The sequence below is a fragment of the Schistocerca serialis genome, chromosome 7 (assembly GCF_023864345.2).
Source record: "Schistocerca serialis cubense isolate TAMUIC-IGC-003099 chromosome 7, iqSchSeri2.2, whole genome shotgun sequence".
Lineage (NCBI taxonomy): Eukaryota > Metazoa > Arthropoda > Insecta > Orthoptera > Acrididae > Schistocerca > Schistocerca serialis.
In genome coordinates, this window is record NC_064644.1 from 225,986,800 (window position 1) to 226,012,169 (window position 25,370).

General features: G+C 40.0%; 1 protein-coding gene across 1 annotated transcript in view; it reads right to left on the reverse strand.

Moving 5' to 3' along the window:
- LOC126412988 (octapeptide-repeat protein T2-like) overlaps positions 1-25,370 on the reverse strand; it is an 80,948-nt gene that overhangs the window by 22,514 nt on the left and 33,064 nt on the right. Inside the window, exon 3 of the mRNA XM_050082879.1 lies at positions 24,462-24,726. Within this exon, the coding sequence (XP_049938836.1) occupies positions 24,462-24,726 (265 nt within the window). The remainder of the gene's footprint in view (positions 1-24,461; positions 24,727-25,370) is intronic.

Sequence of the window (25,370 nt, forward strand, 5' to 3'; positions counted from 1 at the left end):
GTGTGGGAACCACAGTTCACCACTTCACTCAGCTCCCTAACTAAAATATAAGTTGACGTCATCCCAACTTTCAACATGCCACAGATACCTCAGATTTTTGTAATAATAATAATAATAATAATAATATGATGATGATGAAACATCTAAATTATTTTAATGCACTGAAGGAAAAAAATGCAACACCAAGAGGCAGTTGTGCAACATAAACAAAAGTTGGTAGGCATGTTTCTACATCTAAAAGATTGTGTCTATTCAAATTTCATACCAGCTGAATAAGAGTGGTGCTAGTAGCGCCACTATGAGTGCACAAATCATGGTTGCTTTAAATACACACTGTAAAATTCGTGAGAATTAGTTACCTTTGAGACTGGATGTGGTGAGTTGATGTTAATCAAGAATGCCTTTAAGGTGACAAATATGCCATTATCACCAGCTCATTGAGTCTGAATGAGGTCATGTAAGAGGGCTACAAAAATCTTGATGTTCCCTCTGTGATAATGCAGAAAGACTTGGCAGGAATGTAGACACTTTATATGATTGCTGGCAGTGATGGTCACCAGAATGTATGGTCACAAGAAGACCTGGCTCCAGATGGCCATGTACCACTACCAAGAGGGAAGACCATCATGTTAGTGTATGGCTCTGGTGTATTGTACTACATCTGCAGCAGCAATCTGAGCAGCAGTTGGCACCACAGTGACACGGTAAACTGTTACAAATTGGTTGCTCCAAGGGCAGCTCCAAGCCAGATGCCCTATAGTGTTCATTCCACTGACTCCAAACAACTACCATTTGTGATTTCAGTGGCATCAAGCAAGAACTCATTGCAAGGCAGGGAGGATGTCTGTTGTGTTTTCTGATGAAAGCTGGTCCTGCCTCGGTGCCAGTGATTGACATGTGTTGCTTACCAGGAGGCTAGTTGAGGGCCTGAAACCAACTTGTCTGCTTGCTACACACACTGGAATTAAACCTGGAGTTATAGTCTGGGGTACAATTTCATATGACAGGAGGAGCACTCTTGCAGTTACTTCATGTGCCCTGACTGCAAATTTGTATGTCGATCTGGTGATTTAACCTGTTGTGCTGCCTTTCGTAAACAGCATTCCAGAGGGTGTTTCCCAACAGGCTAATGCTTGTCCACACACCACTGTTGTAACCCAACATGCTCAACTGAGTGTCAACATCACCTTGGCCTGCTCAGTCACCAGATCTGTCACCAATCAAGCACATACAACAACTCCAGTGTCATGCATAAACAGCATTAAACATCCCTGTATCAACTGTCCAAGTGCAACGGGCATGGAACTCCACCCCAAAGACTGACATCCGGCACCTGTACAACAAAATGCATGCATGTTTGCATGCTTGGATTTTCAACATTCTGATAGTTACACCAGTTATTAATGTACCTGCATACATTAGCCTGTGAGCATGCAGTGTTTATCAATTGAATATGTTACCTACAAAAATGTATTCCTGAAATTTCATTACTACACATTAATTATTTTTTAGTGTTGTGATTTTTTTCTGGCATTGTATAACAATAATAATAATCTATTTAGATCAGCACTTAGTAAATCACTTCAGCAAAGCTCCCAAGAACTTTCAATTCAGTGAAACACTTCATCTGAAAAGCATTTATCTGACAGCTCAAGAAGAATATGTGTCATGCAATTGATTTAAGAACTATAATAGCAACAGGCTCTCATACCTTTGGCAATGTCTTTATTGACACAGTATAAAACTAGATGAGAATTCAATTATCGCAACAACTAAGGATACAGGTCTGCAGACAACAACTATGCAAGTGTGTATTGGGGAGTAACATTGTTTCTTCCTGCCTAGGTTTGGGAAAACCAGTCTTTCTGTTGTTATTTTTCTTTGTGGAGTGTCTCTAACAGTCTGTCTTGCCTTACTCAGCTTCCGATGGGATGCCAAATCTATCTGTTGTCGCATGAATCAAGTCAGGGATGTTGTAGGTATCTGATAAAGTTAAACTGTAATTGGCATGTTAATAACTCCACAGGTTGTGCAAATGGATGAGTCAGATGTACCAATATGTATAACGTATCCCAAGCTTAGCAAGGGCACCTGTTGCAGGAACACAGCTGTTACCACAGCCCAGTGGCATGAGCATCCATAGCAGCCAAATATAAGGCCGCCTGGTGGTGGTTTCTTTCCACTGTTGCTGTTATATGAGTTGCCTCTACTTGTGGAATCTGCAACTCGGTGACTTTATTTTGAGTAGAGTGCTGTGAATCTGGAACTTATGATTTCCACCACTGCTAGCCTATATGGAACTTTGATTATGAAATGCTTATTATTCAGCTAAGAGTGAAATTAAATTATTGTATGGCACTGATGGCCAAGAGTCCCCACCTGGGGAAGTTCGTCTGCTGAGTTGGAAGTCTTTTCAGTTGATGCCACATTGGGCTATTGTGTGTCTATGATGATGAGAACAACACAAAACCCTGTCACTGAATGGATAAAATCTCCCATTCAGCCTGGAACTGAACCCAGGCCCACTGCATGGCAGTCACTGACCTCTCAGGTAAGGAGAAAAACACTTAAGAATGATCTCACATGAAAATGCAATTTATTTTGTTCCACAGCTATGGCAGGCTCTCATAATAACTTCAGTTGTGACTCAGATGAATATTCTATGAAGAACTTCTATTGCTTGTTTCACAGACTAATGGACAATTTTATATTGTTGCTATGGAAGTTACTTACGTTCAGTAAACATTGTGGTCTAAAGCAAGGATTAGAATATTGGCTACATTAAGGTAACAATTTGGCTTCACCAAGCATTGTCATCAAAGACAGATATTTCAAGCTGTAGCAGCAACAACTAAAACGGTACTAGGACTTTGAGACATAGCAAGTTAGAAACTCCTCTATCTGTTACATTTTCTACTCCCATGAATAACAAAATTTTTCCTGATTTTTTTATTCTATTTTCAGTTTAGTTGCACATATAATCCATAATACATACATGAATATTGCAGAAAGTTACTTAGGCAGAGTTCCTGATTGCAACAATTGAATTAGTTTTACAAGAAGTGCACTTAATTAAAAGTTATAGATAATTGGAAATTCTACTACAGTATGTAATAAGAAAACATTATGAGCTAATCAACAAAATAGGAAGTGCTGTTACCACTTATTTGAAAGCAAACATTTAGCTCTTTCTGAGAATTCTGTCTGAACAGGCCTTGGAAGGCCCAATGGTACTGACTGGCCACTGTGTTATCCTCTGCCCACAGGTGTCACTGGATGCGGATATGGAGGGCCATGTGGTCAGCACACTGCTCTCCCGGCTGTATGTCAGTTTACGTGACCAGAGCCACTACTTCTCAGTCAAGTAGCTCCTCAGTTTGCCTCACAAGGGCTGAGTACACCCTGCTTGCCAACAGCACTCGCAGACCGGATGGACACCCATCCAAGTGCTAGCCCAGCCCGACAGCACTTAACTTCGGTGATGTGATGGTAACTGGGTTTACCACTGCGGCAAGGCCATTGCCTCTTTCTGAGACCATACTTTAAATTACTTGAAACTTATAAAATAACTGATATTGAAAGTTCAGGCCATCAAAATTTCCATTGCCAATTATTTCTTTGTGCTTGTCAGATTCTGAATATTGCCACTGTCTTTTGTTACTATATTTTTTTCCTACTCAAATCACACCCCTCAACACTTAATTAAGCCACTAACTAAGATTCTCATATTATAAAATGTCCACTAAAATGGCAAATGTCACTCTGGGCCATGAGAACAAGACTCATGGTGATTCCCAGCATGACACAAATCTTTTCAAATGCAGATATCACAAATAATTTAATAATCTATGATAAAGAGATAGTAGAAATAAAAAGAAAAACAAAACAATAATGCATCACTGTTTGAGGAAAACAAAACAGACTCTTATTCCCTTTCAATCTGCACTATGCAACACAATTAAAAGGGTCACTTTATCGAAACCTCATAATTGTCTCTCATTCCAAAGGAGAAGTTTGAAATTTGGCTTAAAAGTGCCTACAACCTTCCTCTGTAATGGTGCAAAAGCATGCTGCCCTCTGACATCACACTCACGCTTGGTGATGCTTCAAACAGCAACACATGGGGAAAAGGACAGAGCTCAGAAGTTCATGTGAGGTGTAAGGTGGATTAATGATGTTACATGGACACCAAATTTCACCACAATTCTGCCGAATGCCACTGTTGACCTGTCACCTGAAGGGAATATCATCACCCACATCTCACCCCTTCTTTTGATGCCTTTCTGTTGGAGGTCTGAATCATGACATCCAATGTTGAAATCCCATGGTTTCCTTAATAGTGGCCGAGGATAACATTTCAGTACACTGCACAAGACCAACACAAAAATACCTCAGGAAGTGGCATGGAAGGATATTAATGAAACCAGTCTTTCCCTTGGGGCCTTCATTTACACAGCTTTTTGAGATAAAAAATGACATTTTATGATTTATGTGCAACAGAACAATTTTCTTGACAATCTAGACCCAGTTGACATTCACCACATGATTTAACCATTCTCTAAGTATGTTATGGAGCTGCAATCCCACTGAACAAGATCTGACCCCTTTGTAGTGCAGCATTAGTGCAATTTTTATTCTGGTCTACAGGGTGGAAGTATTAAGGACCTTTCAAACCTTTAAATCAAATTTGAATGTGATCCGAAGCAGCAAAGGATGTTTATGCTTTCTCAGCCTTCCTACTTTGTGCCCTCCTGTGCCATGATCAAGTTGAGTGCAACATTGAATAAAAGAGCAAAGGGTCCCTCTAAGACACCAAGGTTCTGCATTTGAAAAATATGCCTGTACAGAGACATGTATTCACCAATGAATACACACCAGCAGGATAGGCTAAACTATCGACACAACTTCAGATGAGTGTCACTATATCACTGCATTAGCACCTTCTGCTCACTTGTGAAAACTCAGGGATATTGAAAATGTTGCCTATCCTGCCAGCACCTAGTCATCACAGTGAGTGCATTTTTCAAATGCCCATCAAAGGTGTGCATGTGGCATTGAGGGTGTTGCTGAACTGACAGGTCTTGTAGGGCCCCTATGCTGTTTTATTCATGCATGTGTCAGTGTTGCATGTGGTGCATGTGAGGCATGTGTTCAGCACACCACTCTACCGACCATTTGCAGACTTTCCGACCATGGAGGTGCTACTATTTGGCCAAGAAACTCACCAATTGGCATCAAGAGGCTCAGTGCACCCTGTATCACTGCTCCCAACAAGGAAAAATCCTTGGCAGTACTGGGAATCGAACCTGGGTCCTCTGTGTGGTTGCCATCTACGCTGACCACTCAGCTACAGAGGTGGGCTTCAGGAGAAAAGGCTACTTATAAACACAAAAAAAAAAAAAACACATTCCAAAGTTTCTGTTTCAAGCTGATGCATGCAAAACCAGTGTGACAATGAATGCCAACAAAATTACATCTTCCTTAGAAGCAAAGTTTTTACACCCATGGCTTCAAAATGACTTCAAATGGTGTACACATGTAAACAAAATAAATGGAATTCTGAACTAAATGTCCTATGCTATGTTTTTTCTCGATTAAAACAAGTTTTCTCACTTTCCAAATTGCCTACTTTGCCCTTTTCACAAGCATCCTACTGTACAGAATTATATTCTGGAGTAATATACCACATAATTCTATCATTGTCTATCTCACAAAAGAGCTGTATGGGAAATGCATCATGCTTGACAAACAGATTCTTGCAAACCCCTCTTTCAAATAATCAATCCTCCAACTCTCCTGTACGTATGTACTAGAAATTTGAAAATATTTCACAAATAATTTAAAAGATATAAATAAAAACTTTAATACTAGTGCTACACAAATTTACAGTAGCCTTCCTTGTATGTGTGTGTGTGTGGTTCAAAATGGCTCTGAGCACTATGGGACTCAACTGCTGAGGTCATTAGTCCCCTAGAACTTAGAACTAGTTAAACCTAACTAACCTAAGGACATCACAAACATCCATGCCCGAGGCAGGATTCGAACCTGCGACCGTAGCGGTCTTGCGGTTCCAGACTGCAGCGCCTTTAACCGCACGGCCACTTCGGCCGGCTGTGTGTGTGTGTGTGTTTGTTTGTACTGTACCCCACAATCTTGAATAAATAAATAAAATTTAACATAATATACAATTATTTTCAAGATAGATGCCATACTTATAGTTAAGATATTCCCAATCATAACAGGGTTCCATATACTTTTATAATTTACTAACCTACAACATTTCCCATAAACCAAACAACAGTCAAAATTCATCATTCATTCAAAACGACAAAATCTAACCCAGCCAGTTTTCAAAAAATTATTTAATTTATGAAATAAATCAGTCTTTAAATAGCACACTCCACCCCAAAACCACTAGTCTGTAACAGAAGTCATACACACAACAGCTATGTTCATTGGTATGTCAAAGTCAGGCTTCATATACGAAATGCGTGAAATGTAAAACTGTGTCAGTAATTTTTGAGAACATTTCTCGTGGAGAAACTTTGGTCTCACTAAAAGTACTTTAAAAATGGGTTACAAACAGTCTCAACTGCAATGAAACATTTATTTCAATGATTACCACTTTTTGTCAGTATGCGACCATCCTCAGACCCTTTATACCATGATAGCAGGCACTGGTTGTGAGCAGAGCACACATTATGACACAACAAACATCTTCTAGAGTTGACATTCATGGAGTCATAACACACTTTAAATATGTCAGTTAGACTGAAAGTACATGGTCCTAAATCTTAGAAGCTATGTCATTTTGTGTCAAAATCTCTGGCCAAAAATAATGCAAGCAACAGCAGTGGCAATTGGCATGAGAAAGTTTGTCACAATCTGTCCAATAGAGGTAACAGCTCAAAAAATGTATCACATTCAAGTAATATCTGGGTATAACTTATTAACTTAATGACAATATCTTGTAATTAATTTGCACTGAGAATTTACACTTGACCTTGATGATTGTGAGTATCTTTGACAATGGTATACTGCTATGACAAAGTCCAGTGTGGCAAGAGACAGTGTTAATTAGTGAGAACCTAAAAAACTGCGTGTTATCCTGTATCCTGGTGGAATTATTCTGCCACAAAGTATGGTGAATAATCTAATGACTATTATGCTGATTATCCTTTTGCCACACTAAACAATTGCTAATTATTTCACTGAGGGTAGGTCTACTGCACTAAAACTGGGTAGGTAGAACTGTAACCAAGTACACCATGTTACATCACTTTACCTGTATTAGAAGTGAACCTAGAACCTGAACTGGCCATCAAACATTAATATTTCAAAAGTGGTTTAGAAGTGATTAATATCCAACACACATACTATGTGGGTTAAATTGCTGGAACTATCCTTCTGCCACCAACAGTTTTCAGGTTGTCACAGTGATTGAGAGAAGAGACACCAACCATCAAGAGGAATAAAGCAGGTAAAGTGATTAGTTACAATTTGCTTATGCACTTAACTAGCTCACCCCTGCAACAGTCACAGGGGGCACTCTGCCAGACATCCTGGCATTTGAACCATTTGAGTAAGCTCAAGAAGACCAGTAATGACTTGCCAAACTATTTAACACAAGCTGATTGTGTACTTTTTGCTGATGATACAAGTCTCTTTATTAAAGCTCAGAATGAGACTGACCTTAACAGCAAAATTGAAACAACAGCAGTTGAAGCAAGTAAATGGTTCAGGGACAACAGTTTATTTGTGAATGAGGGGAAAACATTATGGATGAATTACAGACATGTTTCAAATAATATGAAGCCCAATATAACTGTGAAGCTAGGCCAACAGAATATACTACAAACGCCAAATATAAAATTCTTAGGAATTTGGTTACATGAGCATCTAAAATGGGACAAGCATATAGATGTGCTCAATAAAAAGTTAAGTAAATGTTGCTATGTATTTAGAATGCTCAAAAATTGTTGCAGTGATCAAACAGTATTGTGTACATATTATGCATTTATGCATAGTCTTTTGCGATATGGTGTCATATTTTGGGGCAATTCAAGTCAGGCAAAACGCTCCTTTATTATTCAAAAACGAGCGATAAGAATCATAAAAGGAGCTGCACTTAGAGATCCATGTAGGGAAATTTTCAAGGAATATAAAATCATGACTCTTCCATCCATTTGCATCTATGAAAGTATATGCTTTCTGAAGTCTCACCCCCAGTTTTCTTCTTTAAACAGTGAGTTCCATGACTATACAACAAGAGTGCAATATACCACCCAAAAATTCTCTATAGTGCTCTTCCCTTAAAAATAAAAAGGATTCAGCAGCTGAGCAGTTTTAAAAGTGAACTCAAAAGAATGTTAATCAGTAATAGTTTTTACAGTGTTAGTGAATATATGAATTCTTCAGAAAGATAGCGTGCCTTAACCTATCTTATAAGTTACTCATATACAAACTTGTGTCGTGGGGTAGACTCTTTTATGTACACACAAAAATTAATTAATCTGTCAATGTATAGTGTTATAATCATTGTTTCTTGTTGCTGTCCATTATAAACAGAATATATGTAACTTATTTGTGTCCTATATTGTTACAAATTTATATCATGTAAGCTATAATTGTTTAGCCCATATATTTAATTCAGATTATTCACTGATAGTTTTTACATAATATGTTGTTATTCATACTTTTTCTGTATGTAACATATGACAAATCCCATATCATTGTACATGATAAAGACGGGTGGTCAATAAACTGAAACTGAAACCAGTAAGTATATAAAAATGCCTTGGACTGCCTCTTCAGGTAATTGTGATGAAATGCCTGAACTACCAATGGACCTTTTTTGCTGTCTCCAAAAACCTCAGTTACAGCACTTGGTTCAAATATTAGCCCTGTTGTTCAATCCATCAGTGTTGCCATTGGGGATTGTCTTTATCATTTAAGCATTTTCTTTAAACAAAATCCACAAGGTATCCCCATGTCTGGAATTCTTAAGACTTTTTCAGCAGGCTAATATTTCACACATGGCCCAGATCCCACAATATAGCAAGTTTCCAAGTCTGACACTAAAGTGGTGAACCGGTTGCATGTAATGATGACCAAATGGCCACAGTCTCTGCAAATCTAGGCTAGTGCCAGGGTCATTCACTGTAACACACTTGGTCTCCCATGGGAAGATTGAACTAGGTGGTGTTTACTTCAGAATATAATTCTGTACAGTAGGTTGCTGTGAAATTGGGCAAAGTAGGAAATTTGGAAAGTGAGAAAACTTGTTTTAATGGAGAAAAAACATAGCATAAAACATATTTAGTTCAGAATTCCATTTATTTTGTTTACATGTGTACACCATTTGATGTCATTTTGAAGCCGTGGGTGTAAATACTTTGTTTCTAAGGAAGATATAATTTTGTCGGCAGTGGCTCCAGCCAGAGATCAGGTGCTGGTGCCAAATAAAATTTTGTTGAAAGCAACAGTGCAGAGATTCCAATGATCTTTTTTTTATACCAGTGCATTGGTATCACTGATAAACCAGTGTACACACTTAAGTGTGGGCAATCCTGCATTCAGTGAAGCGCCATTCAAAGTTGTGGGCATAGAGTCACCATGAAGTGCCACTTCTGTCTCTCTTTTTCCAGATCTGGTAAAGAATATTTTTGGTGTGTCCACTTTTGGATTTTCAGTGCATCCTGCTGCATGCTACCTCATATTGTCAATACCCTATGCTGCCATTGATTTGCTTCATACCCAGTCTGTGCCATTCTTTGACCCTGGTTTAGGGAAACCTGTTGACTTTCAGGTATTGTAATGTATTGTAAGCAATTTCCTTTGTTGAAGGACTACATCACTTCAGGAATCTACCAATAAACCGCAATCTAGAGTTTGCCTTACCCGTTACTTGTGTAATCTGATTGTTCCATTTGAGATCATTTCTGTTAGTCACACTCGGATACTTGACGGACGTTACCGCTTCCAAAGACTGGGCATTTATTTTGTACTCGTACATTAATGGGGATTTTCACATGGTTATATGCAGTAGGTTACACATACTAATATTGAGAGATAACTGCCAGTCATTACATCACACATTTATTTTTTTCAAATCCTCATTGATTTGTTCACAACTTTTGTGTGATACTAATTTCCTGTAGACTACAGCATCCTCAGGAAACAGTGATGCCACTGTCAATGCCATCAACCAGATCATTTATGTAAATCATAAAAAGCAGCGGACCTATTATTCCGCCCAGGGGCACACCTGATGTTATGCTTGTTTCTGTTGAATCTCTTCATTCAGAACGACATACTGCTCTCTGTCTGTTAGAAAACTGTTTATCTGACCGCATATGTCATCGGATAGACCATAAGAGCACACTTTTTGGAGCAAGCAACAGTGCGGAACTAAGTCGAACGCCTTCCGAAAGTCGAGGAATATTGCATCAACTCGGGAGCTGGTATCTAGAGCCTGCTGTATATCATGCACAAAGAAGGCCAGCTGTGTCTCGCATCACTGCTGTTACCTAAAATCATGCTGGTTTCTGCAGATGAGCTTCTTAGAGTCTAGAAAGGTCATTATGTCTGAACACAAAATATGTTCCATGATTCTACAACAAATCAATGCCAGTCCAATTTTCTACCCTTTTATAGATTGCTATGACACTTATAGTAGTAAAGGACTTTTGCGATTTGGGGAGCAAAATAACTGATGATGGTCGAAGTAGAGAGGATATAAAATGTAGACTGGCTATGGCAAGGAAAGCGTTTCTGAAGAAGAGAAATTTGTCAACATTGAGTATAGATTTAAGTGTCAGGAAGTTGTTTCTGAAAGTATTTGTATGGAGTGTAGCCATGTATGGAAGTGAAACATGGACGATAACTAGTTTGGACAAGAAGAGAATAGAAGCTTTCGAAATGTGGTGCTACAGAAGAATGCTGAAGATTAGATGGGTAGATCACATCACTAATGAGGAGGTACTGAATAGGATTGGGGAGAAGAGGAGTTTGTGGCACAACTTGACTAGAAGAAGGGATCAGTTGGTAGGACATGTTCTGAGGCATCATGGGATCACAAATTTAGTATTGGAGGGCAGCGTGGAGGGTAAAAATCGTAGAGGGAGACCAACAGATGAATACACTAAGCAGATTCAGAAGGATGTAGGCTGCAGTATGTACTGGGAGATGAAGAAGCTTGCACAGGATAGAGTAGCGTAGAGAGCTGCATCAAACCAGTCTCAGGACTGAAGAGCACAACAACAACAATGACCTGGGCCTTCTTCAAGTCACTTGTAACTTTCCGCTGTTCCAATGATCTCTGATAGATGATGGATAAGAATGCTCCTATATTTGTAGCATAGTCAACATAAAATCTTATGGGAATACTGTCTGGGTCGGATGCCTTCCTGACGTCTAAGGATCTTAACTGTTTTGCAATCCCAGATACACTAAACATTATGTCAGCCGTCCTTGCGTTTGTTTGATAATTGAAAGAGGGAATGGTGCTGCAGTCCTCTACCGTAAACGAGATTTTGAAAGCTAGGTTTAGAATTTCGGCCTTCTGTTTGTCATCATCCGTTACATTACCCGTACTGTCAGCAAGAGAAGGTATTGAATTATTTGCAGCGTTCATAAATTTTTATGTATGACCAAAATTTTTTGAGTTATTTTTAGAATCTGCAGATAAAATATTGCTTTCAAACTCGTTAACAGAATCTCTCATTGACCTTTTGACAGCTGCTTTCATTTCGCATAATTTCTGTTTGTCAGTGGGGCAGTGACTACGTTTAAAACGACTGTGCAAAATTCTCTCCCTTCTCAGCAACTTCCTAATATGGTTGTTGAACCAAGGTGAATCCTTTCCCTCCCCTATATTTTTGCTAGGCACATATTTCTCTAGCATGTGGTGGACAATACCTTTAAATTCCGACCAAAGATGCCCAATAGCTTTGTGTCCTGTGGTGAATGCTTGGAGCTGACTGTGAAGTTATTCATTAATGACACTTTTATTTGCCATTAAGGTCACTAATAGCTTCTTCTACATTAACTTCCTCAAAATGATCGGGTCAGCTTGTCGTCAAGATATCTAGTATGTTCTCATCTCGAGTTGGTTTTCTAACCAATAGCTCAAGGTTGTATGTTGAGAGTGCTCTTAGTATGACTTCACATGAATCTTTGCTTCTGCCCTCTGTGATAAATGTGTAATTTTCCAATCAATGGACACCAGGTTAAAGTCTCCACCTATAACTAATGGATAATTTGGATATTTATTTCCTATGTACTCAAGTCTTTCCCTGAAATGTTTGTTGCAGATGCTGGTGGTCTATAAAAACATCCTAATACAATAGTCACTCCTTGTCTGATTGACAGCTTTATTCACAGTCCGACCCATTATCGATCTCAATTGCATTTAAACAGCTTTTTACTTCAATGAACACCACCACCTCCCATGAGTTCAAAATTTCACTGCTTTTTATGTCTGGTTTCAACCATCTTTTGGTATGGTACCTAATACAATGTTGGCATTACTACTGTTTATTTCAGAGAGTAACTTGGGGATCTAGTTACAGACACTTCGACAATTTACTAACATGAGATTTAGCATATTTAAATCTTTTTGAATGACCTGTTTAAGCGAACTAACAATTTTTACAGTTGGCACACACACATCAGTGTCATGAGCTGGTAATTTTTCAGACCAACAGTTTGTTTCCCATGGGGAGGAACCCAATCTAAAAAAAAAAACATTGTGCACACCACAAGTACTGTGCTACCTGTGTAGGCGCTTCCTATGTGTAGTGCACACCTGATCTATCAAGGGGCATCCTACAAGCTTCGATCCCATAGCATAGGTCGAGGAATCTACAACCATTTTCATCACAGAGTCGGCATAGCCTCTGGTTTAGATTCTTCACTCAACTCCAAACCAGAGGACCCCAGTCCACCCTGAGTACAATGCTGCAAATCATCAGCTTGGCTTCCACTCTTTGAGAGATAGAGGCCGCCTTCACCAATTTAGCCAACCATAGAAAGGACCCAAGGATTTCCTCACAACCCCGATGACTGGCATTGTTGGTGCCAACATGTACAACAATCTGCAGCTGGCTGCACCCCGCATGCTTGATAGCCACCAGAAGAGCCTCATCCACATCCCGGACAAGGCCCCCCCAGCAAGCACACTGTGTGAGCGTTGGACTTTTTCCCCATCCTAGCCACTATGTTCCTGAGGGGCCCCATGACCTACCTGACATTGGAGCTCCCAATAACTAACAAGCCCCTATCGCCGCATGCTACATGCCTGTCCCAACCCCCTCCTCCAGAGCAGCCACTATCCTGGCAGAAGGTGCATTCTGATCTGGCTCAGCCTCCCCCCCCCCCCTCCCCCAGCATCAGATAGCACACTGAAACTATTTACAAAGTGCATGGGATTTGGCAGGAGCCTGCTTCCCCTATGCAGCCTTCACCTTGCAGCTTGAGACCTCGACACAGTCTGCCACCCACACTGGGGTAAGAGTGGGCCAGCCAACTCAGTCACACCTGAGGTTGGCTCAGTGATGGAGAGCTGTGACATCCTCCCCCCCCCCCCCCCCCCCCCCCCGCACATCTAGTACAGCAGAGGCTGCCCCAGGCACCCCATCCCCACTGCACCTCAAAGTGGCACTCTGGAGACTGTTGACTGTGGCCAACAAAGCTTCCAGCTGCGTTTGGACTGTGGCCAACTCATCCTGCATGCACACAACAGACACAGTCCCTATCCATCTAGCTAATATGCGATTTACTATAAGAAACTTAAGAAAATCTACTGCCACACAAGATTAACAGCTACACTCTAGTTGGCAGAAAGGACATTCAACAATGAAAAACAATAAAAATGTATGGTAGAAGGTAGATCTGGTGCTCATTTTCCTGCTAGGCGCTATCTAGTGAATACTAAAGAAAAAGTAAACTGCTAGTACTATCTAGTGAATATTATTAAAGAATTAAACAGTAACCTATGATAAGCTACACCTACTTTACAAAAGGTTTGAAATTATGCTTGAAATTTGTTGTAAGTGCTAAGTGCTCTCATTATGAAACACTGGATAAATATAAAATGGGTAATTTGCACTACATTTTAAGGGCAGATGCAGGGCAATATTGTGAAAAAATTCGATATTTTTGTTGCATAATTATTAGATTGATTCGTTATGAATAATATCGCAAAGTGTCATTATCGAATTCTGGGTGGAAATATGTTTTAAAAAAGTTTGTTTGAGGGTCTGCGCCTGCCGCATTCCCTCTTTCTATCCTGTGATCCATACCTTCTTTACACTAGAAATTTAATTTTTTTGTGCGTTAATTTTTTGTTCACACAATCGAAACGAACTGCAGATGACTCTAAAAGGCTATGAAAAGATTATCTTTACTCGTTCCTTTATTTACAATGTGGTTTTTTTAGAAGACAGAAAACCACTGGGAGGTGTTAACAGCCTGACAGACAAGGAAAGTCACACTTTACAAATACATTATGGAAAAGCTATTAGGGGTAACTTATATAGTGCAAAAACAATGTAGCAAGCCGTGTGAGCAATATTCTTTCACAAATGTTCCGCAGATTATAACCCTCAAAATTCCTTTTGTGGTGTATCGTGGTGCAGACATCTTCAGGCAGAAGCCAGTGGAAAGCCGTACACCCACAAACATGGTTCACCACTTGCTGTTTTAGTTGTTATAAAACCAACTTTCAATTACCTAGGCAATCCTGAACTGCTGAAAAAATGTGTTCATGGGAAAACACAAAATACAAATGAGAGCTACAATCACATCAAGCATTAAGATCGCGCAGTGGTAAAGTCGTAAGTGAAAACTTCACCAGTAAAAACGAACTTAAAAGTGCAAAAAACTGCAAGGTTACAATTTAGTAGCGAGGTTTTGTAGAAAAAAACAGTTTTGGAGGATCGTGCATTCTAGTAGAAGAATCACTAATCTTTGAGGTCAGGCAGACTTTTAATTGCTTGAACGAGGAACTATCATTTGAAAGCTGCTGCATTGAACTTTTGGAATATGGCACATTAATTATTAGTGTATATCATATTCCTGACTATCCCACTAATGTACATTTTTAGATAAACTTGAAACCTTGTTGTGTAGATAGCAGGTAGAAAAGGTATGTAAAAAAGTCATAATTTGTGCTGACTTCAACATAAATGTAAGAGTTGATAACAGGTTTGCTGTTTCTCTGAAGAACATGTTATCTACAAACTGCTTAACATTAAACTTTAGTGAGTACACTAGAATAACAGCATCTTCTACAACATGTATAGATATTATAGAGAGCAGCATCAACTATGGTGCTACAGAAAAGTTCATCTTAGAATTAGGTATATCTGACTATTCAGCCCTTTTTATCTCATTGCCAAATTTAGATAAAACTGTAACAGTGAAATGAGTCAGTAACTTCAGCCAACACAATGTGAATACATTTGTCTCAAGAGTAAATGAAACATCCTGGGCTTTCAGCAAGCAGTACTGAGTAACACAAAGTACAATGCTTTCGTATCAGAATTCATTAATGTTTTCAATTAATGCTTCCCCTTCATTACAGCACGTGACAGAAACTGTTAAAAAGAACTCATGGATAACTGAAGGCATCAGGATCTCTAGTACTAGAAACAGAAAACTGCACATGCAAGCAAAGAACAACATTGATGCAGAGTTTGTCAGCTAGATAAACAAATAAAAAAGAATATTTGGTAGAGTAGTTACCAGGCAAAACAAATGGCAAACAGTAAATACATATCAGATCCATAAATAAATCAAAAGCCCTATGGCAAATTGTCAGGAATGAAATAGGTGCAGAAAAAACAAAAAGTTTTAATCACAAATTAGAAATAGATGGGGAAATGTTTACAAACTCCAGACATATTTGCGAAGAATTCAACAGGTGTTTCATAAATTCTAACAAAATTGACAAATTTCTGGGAGTGACCATAAACAAAAACTTGTCATGGACTGATTATGTGGATTGTTTACTGAAGCAGTTAAATAGTTTTGTTTATGCAATGAGAGTTCTGAATAAAGTAACTGACTTAGCTGTTAGGAAAATTGTGTATCATGCATATTTTATATCAGCTGTAAGATTTAGCACAATTTTTTGGGGAGTTGAAGAAGGAAGCCTCCACAGAGTGTTCAAGCTACAGAAAAAAATTATCAGAGTTATGACTGGAACAAACAATAGACAATCTTCCAAACCTTTATTTGCAAGCCTTGACTTACTGACAATTCCTACCATGTTTATATATGAAACACTTTTCTTTGAGTTAAAAAACCCACATCTTTTTGAGGGAAATTCATTTACACATACTTATGAAACAAGGCACAAGCAAGATTACATGTTACCTTGCCACAGACTAACATTATTTCAAAATACTCCATGTTACATGGCTTTGAAGCTTAGCAATAAAATCCGTTCAAAACTGAAGGACTGCACGCTAGAATCCACCTGTCCAAACATTTAAAAATATTTAAAAAGCAAATGCTACTACAGTGTGGATGATTTTGTAAATGAGGAAGACAACTTGGAGATATTACATCTGTTTTGTTTTCCTGTTGTTACTACATTACGTTCTGTGTGTATGCTTACGTTCCCTTTTAATGGAGGTATATGTTCCTTTTATATGTGTCCATATTTATAAACTATGTATCATGTGAACTATGTACTTAAATATCTAGATGTAAACATATATATACTACTTTTATGAAAGTTTGTGGTCTTTGAGGTACGTCCATATTTATAAACTGCAGAAACAAACATGTAAAACACTTTAAAAGAATGATTTCAAAACACTGTGGAAATTTTAAGAAAAAGGAAGAAATCTAACATGCAATTATCTTTTTATGTTGTAATGTGCTTCTGGGAGCATCCATATGCGTCATTTTAATGTATCTTGTTTTATGTATACTTAGGTAGGCGTCGAATTATTCATTGATGAGTCGCCAATGTTTCAATCAAATGATTGTATATAATATGTCATGCGACAATAAAGATTCTATTCTATGCTATTACATTACATTATAAGGATGCGTTGTTCAAAATCAGCATTTGTGTCCCCAGTTGTTGCGAAAATAGCTGTATGAGATGCCTGTATAGTGTTCAATAGCAGAAATGTAGATAGGATTAAGAGCCCATAGAGACTTTGTTTCCATCCAGGTGCATCACACTGAAGATACTCAGAAGCATTCATGAAGTGTGACTGGACAAAACTCAGGCAGCAGAAGAAAAAACGCAATATTTGGACAGGCAAAGGAAGCAGGGGAAGAGATTACTCCAGGAAGACGTGGAAGAGAATAAAGATTATGGATATGGACTACATTAGTCACTAGAAGTATAACACTATTGTAAGAAACAAAAATTAAAACGTTAAATGAGAATTGCTGTAAACTGACTTTTTTTAGCTATAATGTATCTTTTACCAGGAAGTATAAAAGCTAACATCCTGAAATTTGGCATAGTTCTTAAGAAGTACTTATTGAAAAATCCTATGCAGCCCTTTTCCATTACCATTTCTCCTTGAAAACTTGAGGAAAATAGAACAGTCCCAGGTAACATAAAACTGAAAAATTGATTTCAAAGCAACTATGACCTTAAACAAAAATCTGTTCCACGCTTTTTTAGCTTCTTATGAAGATGCAAAACCGTGAAATTCCAGTTTTTTGGCTGATTAGTTTACAAGGTATATTACAGAAACAATGGTAATTAAAAATTAAAATCGTTATGAAATGTTTGTGGATGCGCATTTTCAGACAATAACTGCACACAATATCAAGTATTATGTTGTACTTAATAGGCTCAAGTACTACTATTTTAGTTGTAATATTTTTGGAGATATGTGTGTTTAAGTAAAAGAAAGCATTTTTCCCTACATCTGTCCTTAATAAATGGCTATATTTTCATGTGTCTAAATGTCTGTGACGTCACATCTCCTTAATTATGTTTTAGAGTCATATAATTGTACAGGTAAATTCTGTGACAAATTTAGATAATACCAACAAAGTGCGTTACTAGCAGAGTTAGTAGTAAAGAAGTAAGAAATTAAAACATCATGCATGGTGTTGAAGTTTTACTGCCCCCAATTTCAGGAAAATGCTAGTTTTTCACGATTCAAACTGTTGTGACTTCAGGTCTCCTTAACTATGTGTCATAGAATAATATAATTTTGCAGGCACATTCAGTGATATACGTGGATACTGTCTGCAAACTGTGTTGCGGTTAGAGTCAGTAATAAAGAAGTAATAAATTAAAACTTCACGCTTGATGCTGTGGCTTAACTGTGCGAACAGCGGAAATATATTAAGTGGTAAACATTTTCCTTACATCATTTTATTGGTGGGAGGGGAGACCGGATTGCATGTCGTCGAGAAAAAGTTATTGAACAGTTTGAAATTATATGTAAAGTGCTCCTCATCTTCAAATACTGGAAAAATGAAGTCCAGCCATTTGTGCGCCATCAGTTACATCGCCTTGAGACAAACCCCATAGTTTCTAAATGTAGTGTGCCCCTTATTGTAGTAAAGTTTCAAACTCAATAATGTACCTCTTCATGAGCAGATTATGACAGCATTTTAAATTTTTGTCTTCAGTCAGTAATTATGCGAAATATTGAAACTCAAAATTTTGTGGCTCCTGGAAGCTGTTATGCAAACAACCTGCAAGTCGCCTGGGTACTGTGTTCTGGGATACTCTTCTAGTAACATAGGTGTTACTTGGATGAAATGAACTGTGGAAATGAAAGTGAGGCAACAGTAAACAGTTAACAGTAATGCCCAGAGAGAAAGGCTTCTTCTTGTCAGTAGAAACACAATTGGTAGGAGAACTAATGTAGGGCTTGCACAAAATGAGTCTGCACCGTACCCGGGCAGATAACGTGGAAGGAAAGGGGACACTGACTAGGGAACCTCCCCATCGCACCCCCCTCAGATTTAGTTATAAGTTGGCACAGTGGATAGGCCTTGACAAACTGAACACAGATCAATCGAGAAAACAGGAAGAAGTTGTGTGGAAATATGAAAAAATAAGCAAAATATGCAAACTGAGTAGTCCATCGGCAACATAGGCAACATCAAGGAAGTTACAAGCTCAGTTGCGCCGTGGTCCCGTGGTCAGCGTGAGCAGCTGTGAAACGAGAGGTACCTGATTCAAGTCTTCCCTCTAGTGAAAATTTTAATTTTTTATTTTCAGACAATTACCAAAGTTCAGGCACTCACACATAATCAACGTCGGTCTCCAAAATTCCAGGACATATTCAGATTTGCTTGGACATATGCAGGATTTGACGGTCTACACACGGAAAAATTTGAAAGCGTTAAAAACATATGTTTTGACAGAGCACAGAGAAAACTGTGCGACTGTGAAACTGTTGCATTCATTTGTTGCAGTTTATGTGACACACTCTTATGTTTTCATCACTTTTTTGGAAGTGATTATCACATCCACAAGAAAACCTAAATCGGACAAGGCAGAAGAATCTTTTTAACCATTCGCCAAGTGTGCAAGTTAGGTGGGTCGACAACATATACCTGTCATGTGACGCTCATGCCGTCACCAGTGTCGTATAGAATATATCAGACGTGTTTTCCTGTGGAGGAATCGGTTGACCTATGACCTTCCGATCAAATGTTTTAGGTTCCCATGGGAGAGGCACGTCCTTTCGTCTACTAATCGCACGGTTTTGCGGTGTGGTCGCAAAACACAGACATTAACCTTATTGCAATGAACAGAGACGTCAATGAACGAATGGACAGATCATAACTTTGCAAAAATTGTAATTAAACTTTTAGCTCGAGGGAAGGCTTGAACCAAGGACCTTTCACTCAGCAGCTGCTCACGCTAACCACAAGACCACGGCACACTTTTGATCATTTGCTTCTTGTTATTGCCTATGTTGCTCATGGACTACTCAGTTTGTATATTTTGCTTATTTTTTCGTAGTTCCACACAACTTCTTCCTGTTTTCTCGATTGATCTGTGTTCAGTTTTACAAGGCCTATCCACTGTGCCAAACTATAACTAAATCTGAGGGGGGTGCGACGGGGAGGTTCCCTTGTGAGAGTGGTGGGGGCTGTGCGCTCAGCAACTACCGCATGGTTGGGGATGCGCATTTGTGCTTCTGAAGCCAAAGCACAAGCACAAATCTCACATGACGTATAAGCTACAGCTGGCAAGTCTGCAAATAATCGCGTTAATAAGTTGTCTCAGTACAACCAGTAACTCGACATATATACAGACGTTCAAAGAGGAACGAAAAAGAAGGGTTGCATAAAGAAAGGATCATTCAAAGCAAAACAAGATGACCATATGCTGCCCGAAAGATGTCTCATAAAACAAAAAAGGAGTGAAAACTGTAGCATAGGAGATTACGTCACATACTATGGTACTGAACTGTAAAATTAAGAACAGGGGTCACAAGGAAATTATGTGTCAGTCGCCTGATAACCTACTCGACAGTATTACCTATAAATAATTTTTTCCTCCCTCATCTACACCTTCTGGAACTATTAAAGGCTTGGAAAGAGTCTTCCCACACTACCTTGTCTGTCCTCTGCTAGAGTACTGCTGTGCAGCATGGAATACTTACACATTGGATTGATCGAGGACACGAAAAAAATTCAAAGAGCAGCAGCTCATTCTGTACATGCTAAGACAGAAAAAAAGCGACATATGACGAAGGAATTATCCAAATGGGATGGAAATCGTTAGATGTGATGTACAGATCCAGACAAACAAAGATTACAATTTCCGAAAAACTTGATGATTTGCTCCGGACAAGGAGCTTCACAAATTGAGCAGGTCAATAACGCTTTGGCCCACCTCTGGCCCTAATGCAAGCAGTTATTTGGCTCAGGACTGATTGATAGAGTTGCTGGATGTCCTCCCAAGGGATATCATGCCAAATTCTGTCGTATGGGTGCATGAGATCGTCAAAATCCTGGGATGGTTTAAGGGTTCTGCCCATAATACACCAAACATTCTCAATTGGGAAGAGATCCGGCGACCTTGCTGGCCAAATCATGGTTTGGCAAGCACAGAGCCAAGCAGTAGCATCTATCGCCGTGTGTGGACGAGCATTATCTTGCTGAAATGTGAGCTCCAGATAGTGTGCCCTGAAGGGCAACAAAACGGGGCACAGAATAAACGCTTTCTACATAAAACAAATGTTACCAACTTTCTACATCTTTATTTTTCGTGTTTACATATTTTCAGCCTCTGCTGCTAGACGGCTCAGAACTGTAGTGTGTAATGTAACTCTGCCAGTGTGTGAGAAGCAGCATGCTGTAATTCAGTTTTGAATTCAAATAGTTCATCCACACAGGAGCACTCTCTCCTTCAGCACGACAATGCCAGAACACACATAAGTGCTGTGACATCTGCAACAATCTGATGACTTGGGTTAACTGTCATCAGTTATTCTCCATGCAACCCCAATTTGGCCCCATCCAATTTTTGTATGTTTCCAACTTAAAGAACACCTTCGAGGGCTTTGATTTCATAGTGATGAAGTGGTGCAAGGAGATGTGAGACTGCAGCTCTGTCAACAAAGTTCAGCTTTCTACAGTGATGGTATCAACAAACAGGTTTCTTATTGGGAGAAATGTGTTCATCATCAGCATGACTATGCTGGGAAATAAATATATGGACACTAAGAATAAAGATGTAGAATATTAATAATACTTTTTTATTTAAAAAGACATTTACATTAAAAATTTCGATGCATTGCTTTTCTGTGCAGCCCCATATATATTTGCTGGTGAATATATAAAACTACTTATATCTGCATGTCATTTATAACATTCATTATCACATTACTGCAGCAATTTTCGCTGTTAATTTGGGCATGGTTCAGACAGCCATCTTTGTAGTTTGTTCATCCATATTACCTGGCGTGTTCAGAAAATCTAATAAACTCACTTCTGAGAGACAGCACTCCTATACAGGGTGCCAAGGGTGGCAAGGTAACATGTAATCTTGCTTGTGCCTTGTTTCATAAGTATGTGTAAATGAATTTCCCTCAAAAAGATGTGGGTTTTTTAACTCAAAGAAAAGTGTTTCATATATAAACATGGTAGGAATCGTCAGTAAGTCAAGGCTTGCAAATAAAGGTTTGGAAGATTGTCTATTGTTTGTTCCAGTCATAACTCTGATAATTTTTTTCTGTAGCTTGAACACTCTGTGGAGGCTTCCTTCTTCAACTCCCCAAAAAATTGTGCTAAATCTTACGATACATAGCCCATAGTAATTGTTTAAGGTGATGACTAACAGTCTCACTGTATGCATGGCAACAGCACACGAAGTTCTGCTGCACCGTCTTAAATATGCCTGATTTCTGTTTTATCAGGAGACAGGTAACTAGGACCCTATCAAGCAAGTCTTCATCCATTACTATGGGGGGGTTTCATACACCCATGTCTTGACATAACCCCAGAGGAAAAGTCCATATGTGTGAGATCCAGCGATCATTGTCTTGAAACTGCATCCTTTCGTGGACAACAAGCTGTACACACTTCAAGAACTGTGGCAATGCATCTCTCAGGAACACTATGTATGTGGACCAGTCAAATGAGGAAGCCTATTAGGTGATCCCGGTCAATGCCCACCCATAAGTTGACAGAGAATTGTTGCTGCTGGTCCCCGATTTGGGTGGTGTGTGGACTGTCCCGATTCCAGACATAGCTGTTGCATCTGTCGAAAACATCATCACAGGTGAATGAGGCCTCGTCTGAGAATGATACACACTGTATGAAATTTGGCACTACAGCACTGCAGTGGATAATCCATTGACAGACGTGAATGGGGGCCTCAAAATCCGTTGGTCCCAGTACTTCCACACATTCTTTATGATACAGGTGTAATGCATGTTCCACCAGCACTCTCCACACTGTATCCTTCAAAGTGTGCATTTCACAGGCAAGTTGATTGGCGCTTATTGCTGGATGGTTGCTTACATGATCCAGAACAATCTCCTCTAAGTGCTAGGATATGTTATTGGTGGGAACCTTAGCCAGCTGTCTGTGGCATGAACGATCCCATCTCTTGTAAGTTGATACATGCAGAGGTAAAGTTCTTCCAATTAGGATTTCACTTGTTGGGAAAGCATTGTTTGTATATCGTGCTGCACGGGCACTACACCCTACTGCACCACACATTAAATGTAGGTCTGCCAACTCTTGCGAAGAGTAACATTCCATCTTTGACTACTCGTCATGCACTGTATACAGAACATACTTCACTATGAAAACATCACAAGCTGTCTGATGCAACGAACAACTGGACCAGGTATAGTGATGTGCGTATGGCACAGGTTAACCCGCCAGTGCAGTGCGCACGTTTGTCAAGCTGTTTATCACCCGCTGCATCTTCCAGTGTACTACAGACACCCAGGATCTTTGCAAGAGTGCAGCAAAACTGCAAGCACCATTGCAATACATGCATTGATACTGGAGGGCATCACTTTGAACAATTGCTATGAGCTATGTTGTTGTTATGTGGTCTACACAGTGAATGGCCATAACACCATAAATATGCAGTTCCGATCATTGGTTCAAGGTCCCAATATAATCAGTTGTGGACCCGCTACCACGTGTTTCAATTTGACCCACGAGGTTTGAGATGCTCTGCACGGATAAATAATGAACATTAATAAAACTGACATAGTGCACGACGCGTTCCTGACTGGAAATGGAAGAAAAAAGATCCTGTGAACATTTGTCCAGAAATGCATCATTACCACAGTAGATGGCCTGATGAGTGAAATTTTCTTGACCTCATGCCACGTGTTCCTTGTGTGTTGCAAGTGGTGTGTCGGACACAGCTTACTGTGAGCAGTAGAATAGTCCGGTATTCATGTCAAGCACAAGCCGAGATGGTGTTTGTGTACAGCCAAGCAAATGGAAATGGTCAACAGGCAGTGTGGCTATACCAAAACTCGTACCCTAACACACACCAATCAAATCACACAACATTTCATTTTTTTTCGGCATTTGTTTGATAATGGGTACTTTCAGGTGATGGACTGTAAGTACAGCAGATCTGAAGGACTGTGCTGCCTCTCAACTGTTTCCATCTGGTCGGTCGTACACAAACACCGTGCCGGCTTGTTGCTGATACGAATATCGAACCATTCTCCAGCTTACAGTATGCTACTCGTATCACACAGCCTGCAACACACAAGGAACACACGGCACATGGTCAGACGAACTGTCATCCGTCAGCACCATCTCCTGTGGCAACAATGCATTTCTGGACACTTGATCATAGGACCTTTTTTCCTCCATTTCCACTCAGGAATCCGTCCCTGCAGCTTGTCACTTCGGTTTGTTTTTGCGCCCCCTCTGTGCATGCGCTCTCGGCAGTTGTCTGCCTCGCCACCCACTCTGTACGGCCCCGAGTGCAATCTACACAACAAGTGGAGCAGAACAGTAGCTACCTTCTGCGCGCGCTGGCGCTCCTGCTCGCGGGCGAGCGCCTCCCTCTGGGCCTTGCGGCGCAGGTACTGCTCGTGGCGCGCGCGCCGCTCGGCCTCCTGCCGGCTGCGCTGCTCCTCGGCCTCGCGCTGCGCGCGTTTGCTGGCGGCGTCCTCGGCGCGCGCGCGCGCCACCTGCGCGTCCTTGCGGCGCTGCAGTTCGTGCACGCGGCGCTGGCGCTCGGCGGCCTGGCGCTCGCGCTCCGCCAGCGCGGCCTGCTCGGCGCGCCTGCGCACCGCCTCCTGCTGCTCCCGCTGGCGCGCCGCCTGCTCGCGGCGGCGCTGCTGTAGCTGCTGCTGGCGCCGCTGCCGCTCCGCCTCCTCCTGCTGGCGCCGCAGTTGCTCCGCGTGCTGCTTGGCTAACTCTTGTTGCTTCTTTCTCAACTCTTCACGGTGTTTACGTTCCAGCCAAGCAGTCAAATTTTTCGCCTCCAACGGTTCTTCATACGTCTTCACTTTACCTGTAAAACTACTGCTACTCACTCCTCAATTTTCCAAAAATTATTAGTCTGTTATTATTGTCGTTATTATAGAAGTGGAACAGCTAAGACAGCTGACCATACGATGTAAGCTTATATGGCCAGTATTAACTTTACTTAAAATGACACTCCTGCTCATTTTTGTTATATTACTCTGTGGCATCTGTGCTCCAAACGGTTACAAGCAAAACAACTGAATAAGATATTGGATGAGTGTGAATAGGAGCGTTTGTATTGATTTATAACATAGTATTTACAATGAGGAGCATTGTGTGTGCCATAAAAAACGACGCTAACTGAAAAAATACACTTCATTTGTCTTTCTTTAGTTTCCTAAGGAAAGTTTGTTTACGATTCTCTTGTGATTTACAGATATTTATTTAAGAATGGCCTT